Source organism: Salvelinus sp. IW2-2015, unplaced genomic scaffold (assembly GCF_002910315.2).
Source record: "Salvelinus sp. IW2-2015 unplaced genomic scaffold, ASM291031v2 Un_scaffold2407, whole genome shotgun sequence".
In the NCBI taxonomy this organism is placed as follows: Eukaryota; Metazoa; Chordata; class Actinopteri; order Salmoniformes; family Salmonidae; genus Salvelinus; species Salvelinus sp. IW2-2015.
Window position 1 is genome coordinate 52,817 of NW_019943728.1, and position 12,283 is coordinate 65,099.

The window sequence follows — 12,283 nt, forward strand, 5'->3', positions numbered from 1 at the left end:
AGAGAGCATTTTAATGTAGCCACAGATTACAGGGTCCCCTAGGCAACACTGACCAACACCTTGTTTCTTACCCACAACTCCTCCCTGGCATTTTCATTCGTCATCATGTCAAAATTCCCACTATTATCTTCTATCTATAGTATTTAGAATATTCATTCAAGTCAAATAACAATTGCAACATTTGGTAAAAAATAAGGCCTAGATTGGCAGTGTGGAAATGATTTCAAATGAGTGCAGAAAAAAATAAATGAAAATGCAAAAAGAAAAATTGAAGTTTAATTGAACTGTATAAAACAATAGGAATGGAGAGAGACCCATTGAAATCACTTGGCGTGATGTATGTGTTGCCGCCATCACCACCTGGGGGCGGCCCGTCAGGAAGTCCAGCATCCAGTTGCAGAGGGAGGTGTTCAGTTCCAGGGTCCCAAGCTTGTTGACGTGCATGTGGGGGGACTATGGTGTTGAACGCTGAGCTGTAGTCAATGAAAACCATTCTCACATAGGTATTTCTCTTAGCTAGGTGGGTGAGGGCAATGCGGAGCACAATTTAGATTGCGTCGTCTGTGGATCTGTTGGGCTTGGTATGCAAATAGGAGTGGGGTCTGGGATGATGGAGTTGATTTGTGCCATAACCAGCCTTTCAAATCACTTCATGATTACAGATGTGAGTGCTACAGGGTGGTAGTCATTGTGGCAGGAATCCTCAGAGTTCTTATGAACAGGAACGATGGTGGTCAGTTTGAGACGTGGGGATTACAGACGGGGACAAGGAGAGGCTGAAAATAACTGAATAAGCCTTGCCAGCGCCCTGGATTAACGTCCGGCCCTGCAGCCTTGCGAGTCTTGACCTGATTTAAAAATAAAAATAAACTTTCTCATGTCGGCCTCAGAGCGAGAGTCCTCTGCGTTGGCGGGGGGCCTCATGCACGGCTTGGTGTTGTTTTTGTCGAAGCGTGCATAAAATGCATTGAGTTAGTTTGGTAGAGAGGCATTGTTGGGCAGATCACGGCTGGGTCTTCTTTTGTAATCCGTAATGGACCGTAGTGCGTTGGGCATCAAGGTATTCTACCTTGTTCCTGTAGTGTCCTTTTTGATGGCTCTGCGGAGGTCAAAGTAGGATTTAATGAAATTGTTCCTGTCCTCAGCCGTAGACACGTGGTTTGCTGTAGTTTAGCGCCAACCTCTGTGTTAATCCAGGGCTTTTGATTGGGGAAGCAGCGACCTTTCACTGTGGGGACAACGTCAGTGATGTATTTCCTAATGAACCGGGGACTGAGGTGGTTAACTCGTCAACGGTATTGGTGTAGTCCCGGGACATATTGCAGTCAGCGCTAGCAAAGCAGTCCTGTAGCTTGGCACAAATGGTATTTTAAGTTGGAAGCCCAGAGATGAAAAAAGTAAAAAAAAATGTTTTCATTGGTTATCCATAAACCAAAGGGCTATATGTTGGGTGATTCTCACGAAATCTTGGTTTCAAAGATTTCAAACATGACATCTTTAAAAAGACTTGCATCAACAAATTTCCGGTTTAGGCATTAATAACAAGGTCTGAAGTGTTTGTGCATTAATAATAAAAAAAACATTACTGACAATTTAACATATTTTTTGAACATATTTTCCAAAACAAGTTCTTAAAAATCTCATTACCGCAACGGTCTGAAAACATCAAGATCATTAGGAAAGCTAATACATTTTAAAATATATATATAGCATGGATTATTAACAGTCATCCAAAGTTACTTGAAACTCTGTAATAATATATATTTTTTAATTAACATTTTTATTTGATTTTGACTGACTTCTCTCATTACCGTAACACCTTCTGCATTTTACAACATCATATTTTTGATATTTCTGACATATGTTCAAAATGAAGCCTGAAAGAAGGTAAAGGTAACATATAGATTGTTCACATACATTTAAAAGCAAACTACTATTTTTCCATTTGTTAAAAAAATTAACATTTAATATAACACCTGTTGCGGTAATGAGGTCGATGATTTCGGTAATGATAATAAGTATACTAAGACTGAGGTATGATTTTTTTTTTAACATTTTATAAAATTGAATGTAGAAAATAAATGAGATAATATTGGCAGAATCGTGGATTTTCAAGTTAAATCAATTTCATTTTGCAATTCTTCAAAAGTACATAACATACAAAACCAACCCATACAAACACATTAGAACAGCACACGTCATCGTCACTACACACACTGGCCTGTACACTGTCCCTCGGGGAGGATGTGTCTACCACCCCAAGCTGGTGCAGCTTCTTCAAGCCAAAAGTTTTCATTCCGTTTTGCAAGCACATGTAATCTCTGTCTGTGACTCTTCCGCCGGCCCATTCAAAATGGCTTAAAGAATTTAGCCTTGGAAAGGTTGTGCCTTTTTGGATTCTCGGGACAGAAATCTTCTTTGAAGATTTTGCGATAGTGTCCGTTATAAGGCTCTCTTTTTACGGGAATAGCTGGTCCTTTTTTATCTCCAGAGTTTCTCCTGATTTCCCATTTATTACAGTAGAGACTTCATCTTGATGAAGGAAGCGGTTAACAAGTGTGCGTTTTAGTCTTCTCTGGCTGTTTATGTTCTCTGATGACCTCTCTTTGTAGTGCTGGACCTCTCCGCCTTCCATGTTGACAGTTACCTGCTTCCTCTTGGCCATCGCCAAGTATCTTCAGTCTTTTCTTTAGGTTGATCATCTCTCCACAATCTTCTCTTCTTTGTAGCACAAATTTAACCTCCATTTTGATTCGTGTTTTCTTTCTGCTGTTCCTCTTTTTGTGGTGGGGTAGATGTCTTCATTGGTCCTGGTGTCTGTAGAGATGTCTCGCTCTTCTCTTTAGGAGTTGAGTTGATGTCAGGGACATTTTACCTGCTGAGGTGTGAGAATGGCTGTTCTTCTTGAGGAGGCGGCTGTGTCTTCAAGATTTTGAACAACTTCTTCAGTTTGCTTCTTGAAACATGTTGATGTGTATCATCTTCCGGGCTTGATGGTGTCAAATACAGCTTTTTACCTGTTTCCGTCTTCCGTAATACCTTTTTTGAGTTTTTCCCGACACTGTTTTTTCCCCTTATTTTCATGTTGCTTCTTTGTCAGATCTTGAGTTTTCTTGGTTTTACAATTTTGCTTTTTGTTTTTGATATCTGGAAATGGAAAGGAAGCATGTCTGAAAACATGGGAAACATCTTACTGTTATGGACACGTCATCCTATAGTAGAGACGGAATGGCTTTGTGTGTGTGTGTGGAGGGTGTGTGTGTGTGTGTGTGTGTGTGTGTGTGTGTGTGTGTGTGTGTATTCAATTATAGTGACTGTATGGGTGTGTGTGTGTGGAGTACGTGTGTGTGTGTGTGTGTATCCAATAGTAGAGACTGATTGGCTTACAGACTGTGTGGACATCCTATAGTACAAACTAAATGGCTTACTGTGTGTGTGTGGTGTGTGTGTGCGTGCATGTGTAGACTTCCTAACACTGTAGGGTATTGACTTCCTATAGACACAGTATGAGGACATATGCTTCCTCTATATATATATGTGTGTGTGTATATATTCCTCTATATATATATATGTTGTGTGTCACTGTAATTAGCATATATATATGCTAATTACTGTTGCTGTAACCTCCAACCCCTGACCTCTCTCTCTCTCTCTTTCTCTTCCAACAGTTCTGGGTTGATGTAAACTTTTGTTCTCTGAAAATTGTCAGCCTTCGCTAAAGCTTTATTTTTGTCACTTGCTCACTCTCTGCAATTAAACAGGACATAAAGCAACATATCAACAGTTTGTAACATTTAAATAAATAGTTCATTTATATATATATATTTAAAAAATATAGTCTGTATGATTTTAAATTGTCATAACCGAAACAGTAGTTCTCTCTACCACAACCGGCCTTAAATTGCAGCAGTAAGTGAGAATGGTGGAGGAACCGTGTGTTGCTAACAAAAGAGAAGACATGATGACTAACCACATTTTTACTCAGTGTACATAATTAGACATTAAGTATATTTTCATAGAACATTTTTAATCTGACGTTTTCTAAATGTGAAAAACTACCTGTCTCAGTAATGATAGTCAATACTGTCGTGTACGCAGTCTGACAAGAGAATGTTTAACTTTTAACTGGAGAAAATATAAAGAGATCTGCTTACCTGGTAGCCATCTTGGAAGGCCGATGTGTTGCTTCATTCAAAATCAAACTTTATTTAAAATGCTCTGCGAGTGTAAACAGTCCTTCAAAGCTGTTGTGGAGGGGGAGAACATCAGTCATGGGGACACTTCATTTTAACACCATTTCTTTCATTATTATTATACATGAATATTCAGTTAATTATTTTTCTGTCATTTGAAAACATCTATTAGAATAAACATGTCATTTTTTGTTGTTGAATATTTTCAATTTACTCTGTTTAAATTACAACATGACACATTCAGACAGAGCTGGACACGTTGCGGTAATGAGAATCTCAGCAGAAAATGCAACAAAATACAAAAATAATTCATTCCTATGTTGAAATGACTCTTTGTGCAAGGTAGAGAACACTTACTAGGCTGGGTTTCTGTACAGCACTTGAAGATATTAGCTGATGTACGAAGGGCTATATAAAATAAACTTGATTTATCTTTATTATGATATTTTGTTATATGAATAAATTACATGTTTTATATTTAAAATCATTACTACCATGGTATTTTAATGTTTTCATGAGTATAACCAATTCCATGCTTCAACTATTGTTAAAATAATAATTTTTGTATTTCGCTATGTAATGTTTTTTTCTCTCTCCCCTTTCCCCACTCTCTCTCTGTCTCTCTCTGTGTCTCTGTCTCTCTCTGTGTCTCTCTTTGTGTCTCTCTCCTCTCTCTCTCTGCTTGGATGCAGGCTCCCCGGTCGAGGCTCCAGGTTCCACAGACGGGGACTCGCAGGCCTGTGTCAGAGTTCGGCATGGGGTTACTGTGCCAGCCTTGCCCCTACCAGGCGCTCTAGATGATGGTTCCCCAGCGCAACATGACAGAGAGGCAGTGAGGCTCGGCTAGCCCCCCCACCCCCACCCCCGACCCGACGATACTCTCAACACTCCCTTGTTCTCCCCTAACCGCTGCCCTCCACATCCCGTCCCACCATGCTGCGTTTCCTGCCTCTGAAGCTGGGTCGTCTCTACCGTTGTCTGAAGCTTCTACTGGTGGTCGGTCTGTTTGTTATCCTCCTGATGAACACCCACAACCTGTTCGCCTCCTTCCAGAAGAACGAGCTGACCGACCGCCGCTTCATCAACCTCAACAAGTGTCCCGCCTGCTTCGGCACCAGCTGGTGCAGGAAGTTCATGAACGGCCAGGTGTCCTTCGAGACCTGGGGCCGCCTGCGCTTCCTGGATGTCTTCAACGTCAAGAACGTGTATTTCGCCCAGTACGGAGAGCCGCGGGAGGGGACGAGGCGCGTGGTGCTCAAACGCCTGGGATCCAACCAGGAGCTGGCGGACATCGACCAGAAGATCTGTAAGAGAGCGACTGGCCGTCCGCGCTGCGACCTCATCCAGGCCATGTACAAGACGGAGTTCGCTAGGCTGAACGGTGACGTGAGGCTTCTGACCCCTGAGGTGGTAGAGGGCTGGTCTGACCTGGTGCACTGCCCCTCCCAGAGGCTGCTGGACAGGGTGGTGCGGCGCTATGCCGAAACCAAAGACTCTGGCAGCTTCCTGCTGAAGAACCTGAAGGACACAGAGAGGATGCAGCTACTGATGACCCTGGCCTTCAACCCCGAGCCCCTCGTACTACAGGTAGGACCTAAAGCCTTTTAATACCCTGCCCTCTTCTACAGCGATGCCTCTGTATTGTTATGCGTGTTTGAGATTGACCACATTGTTCTTCAGGTCACTTTTTAATTTCCCTCTTCGACTTTGTTTCTTGTTAATAGCCCTCCCTTCGTTTGTTTTGTCTGGTGTTATTAACTTCTATGTGATACACTATAGAGGACTGCAGACACTGACATGTCCAAATGAAACCAGTGGAATCCCAACAGGCCTGTTGGACTGGTAGCCCCCCCTTTCTGCCACAGAGCCGTCTATATATGCCTTCGTAAAATGTTTCACACCCCTTGACTTTTCCACGTTTTGTTGTTACGGCCTGAATATAAAATTGATTTAAATTGAGCTTTTCTTTGGTCAATAGCCGACACACAATAATAACAATACCCCGTCATGTCAAAGTGAATTATGTTTTTCAATCTTTTTACAAATCAATTAGAAAAGAAAGTGTGGAGTGTCAGTAAGTATTCAACCCCTTTTCGAGTTCAGGAGTAGAAATGTGTTTAACAGGTCACATAATAAGTTGCATGGACTCACTCTCTCTGTGTAATAAGTGTTTAACATGAATGTTGAATGACTGCCTCGTCTCTCTACTCCACACGTACAATTATCTGTAAGGTCCCTCAGTCGAGTAGTGCATTTCATACCACAAAGACCAGGGAGGTTTTCCAATGACTTGCAAAAAAAGGCACCTATTGGTAGATGGGTGAAAATAAACTAAAACGTAGGCATTGAATATCCCTTTGAGCATGGTGAAGTTATTAATTACACTTTGGATGGTGTATCAATACACCCGGTCACTACAAAGATACAGGCGTCCTTCTTAACTCAGTTGCCGTAGAGGAAGGAAATCGCTCAGGGATTTCACCATGAGGTCAATGGTGACTTTAAAACGGTTACAGAGTTGAATGACTGTGATAGGAGAAAACTGAGGATGGATCAACAACATTGTAGTTACTCCACAATACTAACCTAATGGACAGATTAAAAAGAAGGAAGCCTTTACATAATTAAAATATTCTAAAACTTGCAATAAAAAATGTAATTAATACTGAAAGTGGCAAATCAATTATGTTTTTGTCTTGAATACAAAGTGTTATGTTTGGGGAAAATCCAATACAACACATTACTGAGTACCCCTCTCCATATTTTCAAGAATAGTGGTGGCTGCATCATGTTATGGGTGTGTTTGTTATCGTTAAGGACCGAGGTGTTTTTCAGGAACAGAATGGAGCTAAGCACCGATCACACAATGCCAAATCTACGCTGGAGTTGCTTACCAAGAAAACAGTGAATGTTCCTGAGTGGCCGAGTTACATTTTCAAGTAGATTTAAATCAAAACTGTATGACAAGGCCTGGAAAAATGGTTGTCTAGCAATGATCAGTAACCAATTTGACAGAGCTTGAAGAATACTGAAAATAATAATTTGCGAATTTTGCACTATCCATGTATGGAAAGCTCTTAGAGACTTACTCAGACTCACAGCTGTAATTGCTGTCAAAGGTGATTCTAAAATGTATTGACTCATGGGGTTGAATACTTACCTAATCAATAGACACTATATATATACAAAGTATGTGGAGATCCCTTCAAATTTGTAGATTAGACTATTTCTGCCTCATCCGTTGCCGACGGGTGTATAAAATTGAGCACCTAGACAAACATTGGCAGTAGAATGGCCTTACTGAAGAGCTCAGTGACTTCTTCAAACGTGTCACCGTCATAGGATGCCACACGAGTGGAAACGTCTAGGAGCAACAACGGCTCAGCCCCGAAGTGGTAGGCCACACAATCTCACAGAGCGGGACCGCTGAAGCTCGTAGTGCATAAAAGTCATCTGTCCTCCTTTGCAACACTCACTACAGAGTTCCAAACTGCCTCTGGAAGAAACGTCAGCACAATAACTGTTCGTCGGGAGCTTCATGAAATGGGTTTCCATGGCCAAGTTGCCGCACACAAGCCTACGATCACCATGCGCAATGCCAAGCGTCGGCTGGAGTGGTGTAAAGCTCACCGCCATTGGACTCTGGAGCAGTGGAAACGCGTTCTCTGGAGTGATGAATCACACTTCACCATCTGGCAGTCTGATGGACTAATCTGGGTTTGGCGGTTGCCAGGAGAACGCTACCTGCCCCAATACATAGTGCCAACTGTAAAGTTTGGTGGAGGAGGAATAATGGTCTGGGGCTGTTTTTCATGGTTCGGGCCCTTTAGTTCCAGTGAAGGGAAATCTTACTGCTACAGCATACATCGACATTCTAGACAATTCTACCCTGTGGCAACAGTTTGGGGAAGTCCCTTTCCTGTTTCAGCATGAATGACAGTGTACCAAGCAAGGTCCATGAAGAAATGGTTGGCGAGATCGTTGTGCAAGAACTTGACTGGCCTGCATAGAGCCCTGACATCAACCCCATCGAACACATTTGTGATGAATTGAAACGCCGACTGCAAGCCAGACCTAATCGCCCACCATCAGTGTTCACTTCATGGCCTGAAACGCTCCATAATTCAATTCGCGATGATTGTACATCCGCTAAGAAAAGTCCGCCAAAACTTAACTCAACGTCTGGCTCAAAATGGCCAGAAACAAAGTACTTTCTTCTGAAACTCGTCAGTCTCTACTATTGTTCTGAGAAATGAAGGCTATTCCATGTGAAAAATTGCCAAGAAACTGAAGATCTCGTACAACGCTGTGTACTATTCCCTTCACAGAACAGCGCAAACTGGCTCTAACCAGAATAGAAAGAGGAGTGGGCGGCCCCGGTGCACAACTGAGCAAGAGGGCAAGTACATTAGAGTGTCTAGTTTGAGAAACAGACGCCTCACAAGTCCTCAACTGGCAGCTTCATGAAATAGTACCCGCAAAACACCCGTTTCAACGTCAACAGTGAAGAGGCGACTCCGGGATGCTGGCCTTCTAGGCAGAGTTCCTCTGTCCAGTGTCTGTGTTCTTTTGCCCATCTTAATTTTTTTATTTTATTAGCCAGTCTGAGAAATGGCTTTTTCTTTGCAACTCTGCCTAGAAGGCCAGCATCCCGGAGTCGCCTCTTCACTGTTGACGTTGAGACTGGACAGAGGAACTCTGCCTAGAAGGCCAGCATCCCGGAGTCGCCTTTCCGCTGTTGATGCCAAACCCTCTGTACATTACAGGGTATGAATCCTCTTCCTTCTTCTGCCATAGATCTTTAATCACTTAGTATCGATCAGACCCACCCCAAAACCAACCTGCACATTCTTCAGGCTGGCCTATTCAACCTCAGGAGGCTGAAGACATTCGGCTTGGTCAAAAAATGTCCCCCCAAAAAGTGTGCTTATTATTATTATTGTTATTTATTATTAGACAGTAGTTTACATATTTGTCTTGTTACTAAGTAGATTTGTTGTGTTATTTTTTGGACAGTTTTGAAAAGGAGAAGGTAAAGACTTGATGCTGCTGAGTTGGTGCAGAGTTTTCTCCAATATGGATGAATGGTAAAAGTGCTGTGGCGATGACATCCCTCAAAGCTGAGAGATTTACCTCGTGTTACTGAGTTACTACATATTTAACATTCAAGGCAGGTTTAAATTATTCAAAGTGCATCTGTGTGATGGTCTTTTGGAGAAAAAAAAAATATTTTGGGGGGTGGAGTCAAATCTGTTTCATCCTTGAGGTATCAGACATTTTTAGGAAGTGAAAGTAACTACTTTTGAAATGGAGGTTTTACAAAAACTATTTATGTCTCTTCCCTTTAACCATTATTCAGTTAGTGTTTCTTAATACTGGTCCTAGGGACCAAAAGCGCATTTTTGTTTTCACACGTTAGTCATTTAGCAGACACTCTTATCCAGAGAGACTTCCAGTAGTGACTGCATATTTTTTCGTACTGGTCCCCCGTGAGAATCAAACCCTGGGTGTCGCAAGTGACATGCTTAACGTTTTCTTTTCCTAGCGAGTGGAATCAGGTGTGAAAGCTACACCGCTGTAGGTCCCCGGGTGAAGAAACACTACCGTAGCGACCACTTTCTCTCTGACCAACCCAGAGTCCTTTTTCCACCCAATTTGTTATACTTGAGTAAAAGTTAAGAAACCTTAATAGAAAATTACTTAAAATAAGTCACCCAGTAAAATACTATTTGAGTAAAAGTATTTGGTTTTAAATATACGTAAGTATCAAAAGGAAATGTAATTCCTAAAATATATTTAAGTAAAAGTATAAATACATTTTAAAAAAAAATCCTTATATTAATCAAACCTTATGGCACCATTTTACGTTACGGATAGCCAGTCACACTCCAACACTCAGACATCATTTACAAATTAAGCATTTGTGTTTAGTGAGTCCTCCAGATCAGAGGCAGTGGGGATGACCAGGGATGTTCTCTTGATAAGTGGGTGAATTGGACCATTTTCCTGTCTTGCTAAGCATTCAAAATGTAACGAGTACTATAGGTTGTCAGGGAAAATATATGCAGTAAAAAGTACAATATTTTCTTTAGGAATGTAGTGAAGTCAACGTTGTAAATAATATCAATAGTAAAGTACAGACACCACATAAGTAATACTTTAAAGTATTACTTAAGTACTTTACACCACTGGTTATCCCTGTACCATCCTCTGTCATCCCTGTACCATCCTCTGTCATCCCTGTACCATCCTCTGTCATCCCTGTACCATCCTCTGTCATCCCTGTACCCTCCTCTGTCATCCCTTTGCCCTCCTCTGTCATCCCTGTCACCCTCCTCTGTCATCGCTGTCCTCCCCTGTCATCCTCCTGTCATCCCTGTGTCATCCTCTGTCATCCCCTGTGTCATCCCTCTTGTCATCCTCTGTACCATCCTCTGTCATCCTGTACCATCCTCTGTCATCCTGTACCATCTCCTGTCATCCCTGTACCCTCTCTGTCCATCCCTGTACCCTCCTCTGTCATCCCCTCTGTCATCCCTCGTGTCATCCCTGTACCTCCCTGTGTCATCCCTGTACCATCCTCTGTCCGTCCTGTACCATCCTCTGTCGTCCCGTACCATCCTCTGTCGTCCCTGTACCATCCTCTGTCGTCCTCTGGCGTCCTGTACCCTCCTCTGTCATCTGTACCCTCCTCTGTCATCCCTCCTCTGTCATCCCTGTACCTCCTCGTTGTCATCCTCCTCTGTCATCCCTCCTCTGTACCACGATCCTCTGTCATTCCCTGTACCCTCCTCTGTCACCCCTCTGCCATCCTTCCTCCCTCTGTCCTCTACCCCGCTACCTCCTTTACCTGTCCCTCCTCTGTCATCCCTGTACCATCCTCTGTCATCCCTGTACCCTCCTCTGTCATCCCTGTACCCTCCTCTGTCATCCCTGTACCCTCCTCTGTCATCCCTGTACCCTCCCCTGTCATCCCTGTATCATCCATGTACCATCATGTCATCCCTGTACCATCATGTCATCCCTGTACCATCCCCTGTCATCCCTGTATCATCCCTGTACCATCATGTCATCCCTGTACCATCCCTGTATCATCCCCTGTAACATCCCTGTATCATCCCTGTATCATCCCTGTACCATCCTCTGTCATCCCTGTACCATCCTCTGTCATCCCTGTACCATCCTCTGTCATCCCTGTACCATCCTCTGTCATCCCTGTATCATCCCCTGTACCATCCCTGTATCATCCCCTGTATCATCCCTGTATCATCCCCTGTATCATCCCCTGTATCATCCCTCATGTCCAGATGTCCGTAATATACAGTGCCGTGAAAAAGTATTTGTCCCTATTCAAATGTTCTGTACTTTTGCACATTTCTGCTCCTGAATGTTATCAGATCTTCAACCAAACCCTGATATTAAGATAAAGGAAGCCCGAGGGAACTAATAACCACAAGAAATACCGACTTATTTCATGAACAAAGTTATACAACACACAATGCCCCTGTGTGAAAATGTAATTGCCCCCCTTGACACTCAATAACTGGTTGTTCCACCTTTAGCTGCAATGACTCCAACCAACCACTTCCTGTCGTTGTTGATCCACTTCCTGTAGTTGTTGATCCACTTCCTGTAGTTGTTGATCCACTTCCTGTAGTTGTTGATCCGTCTCTCACGTCGCTGCGGAGGAATTCTGGCCCGCTCTCTTCCATGCAGAACTGCTTTAACTCAGAAACAGTTGTGCGTTTCCCAGCATGAACTGCTCGTTTCAAGTCCTGACACATCTCTACTGGGTTTAGGTCTGGACTTTTGACGAAGCCATTTCAAAACATCAAATGTTTCATGTAGACTTGTGTGTTTTGGATCATTGTCTTTCTGCGTGACCCAGCTGAGCTTCAGCTTCCAGCTCAGAGACGGACGGCCTGACATTCTCCTGTCCCCAAACCATCACACTACCACCACCACCATGCTGACCCCAAACCATCACACTACCACCACCATGCTGACCTCTAACCATCACACTACCACCACCATGCTGACCCCAAACCACAAGAATCATTCCACTTCAGAACAGAGAAAGATTTATCGAA

At 42.9% G+C, this 12,283-nt stretch overlaps 1 protein-coding gene across 1 annotated transcript in view; it reads left to right on the forward strand.

The window, feature by feature from the left end:
* Positions 1 to 5,801, forward strand: part of LOC112073883 (divergent protein kinase domain 2A) — a 42,109-nt gene extending 36,308 nt beyond the window's left edge. The window contains exon 2 of the mRNA XM_070440312.1: positions 4,886 to 5,801. Coding sequence (XP_070296413.1) covers positions 5,127 to 5,801 — 675 coding nt within the window. The 5' untranslated portion in view covers positions 4,886 to 5,126. The remainder of the gene's footprint in view (positions 1 to 4,885) is intronic.
* The last annotated feature ends 6,482 nt before the right edge of the window (positions 5,802 to 12,283 follow it).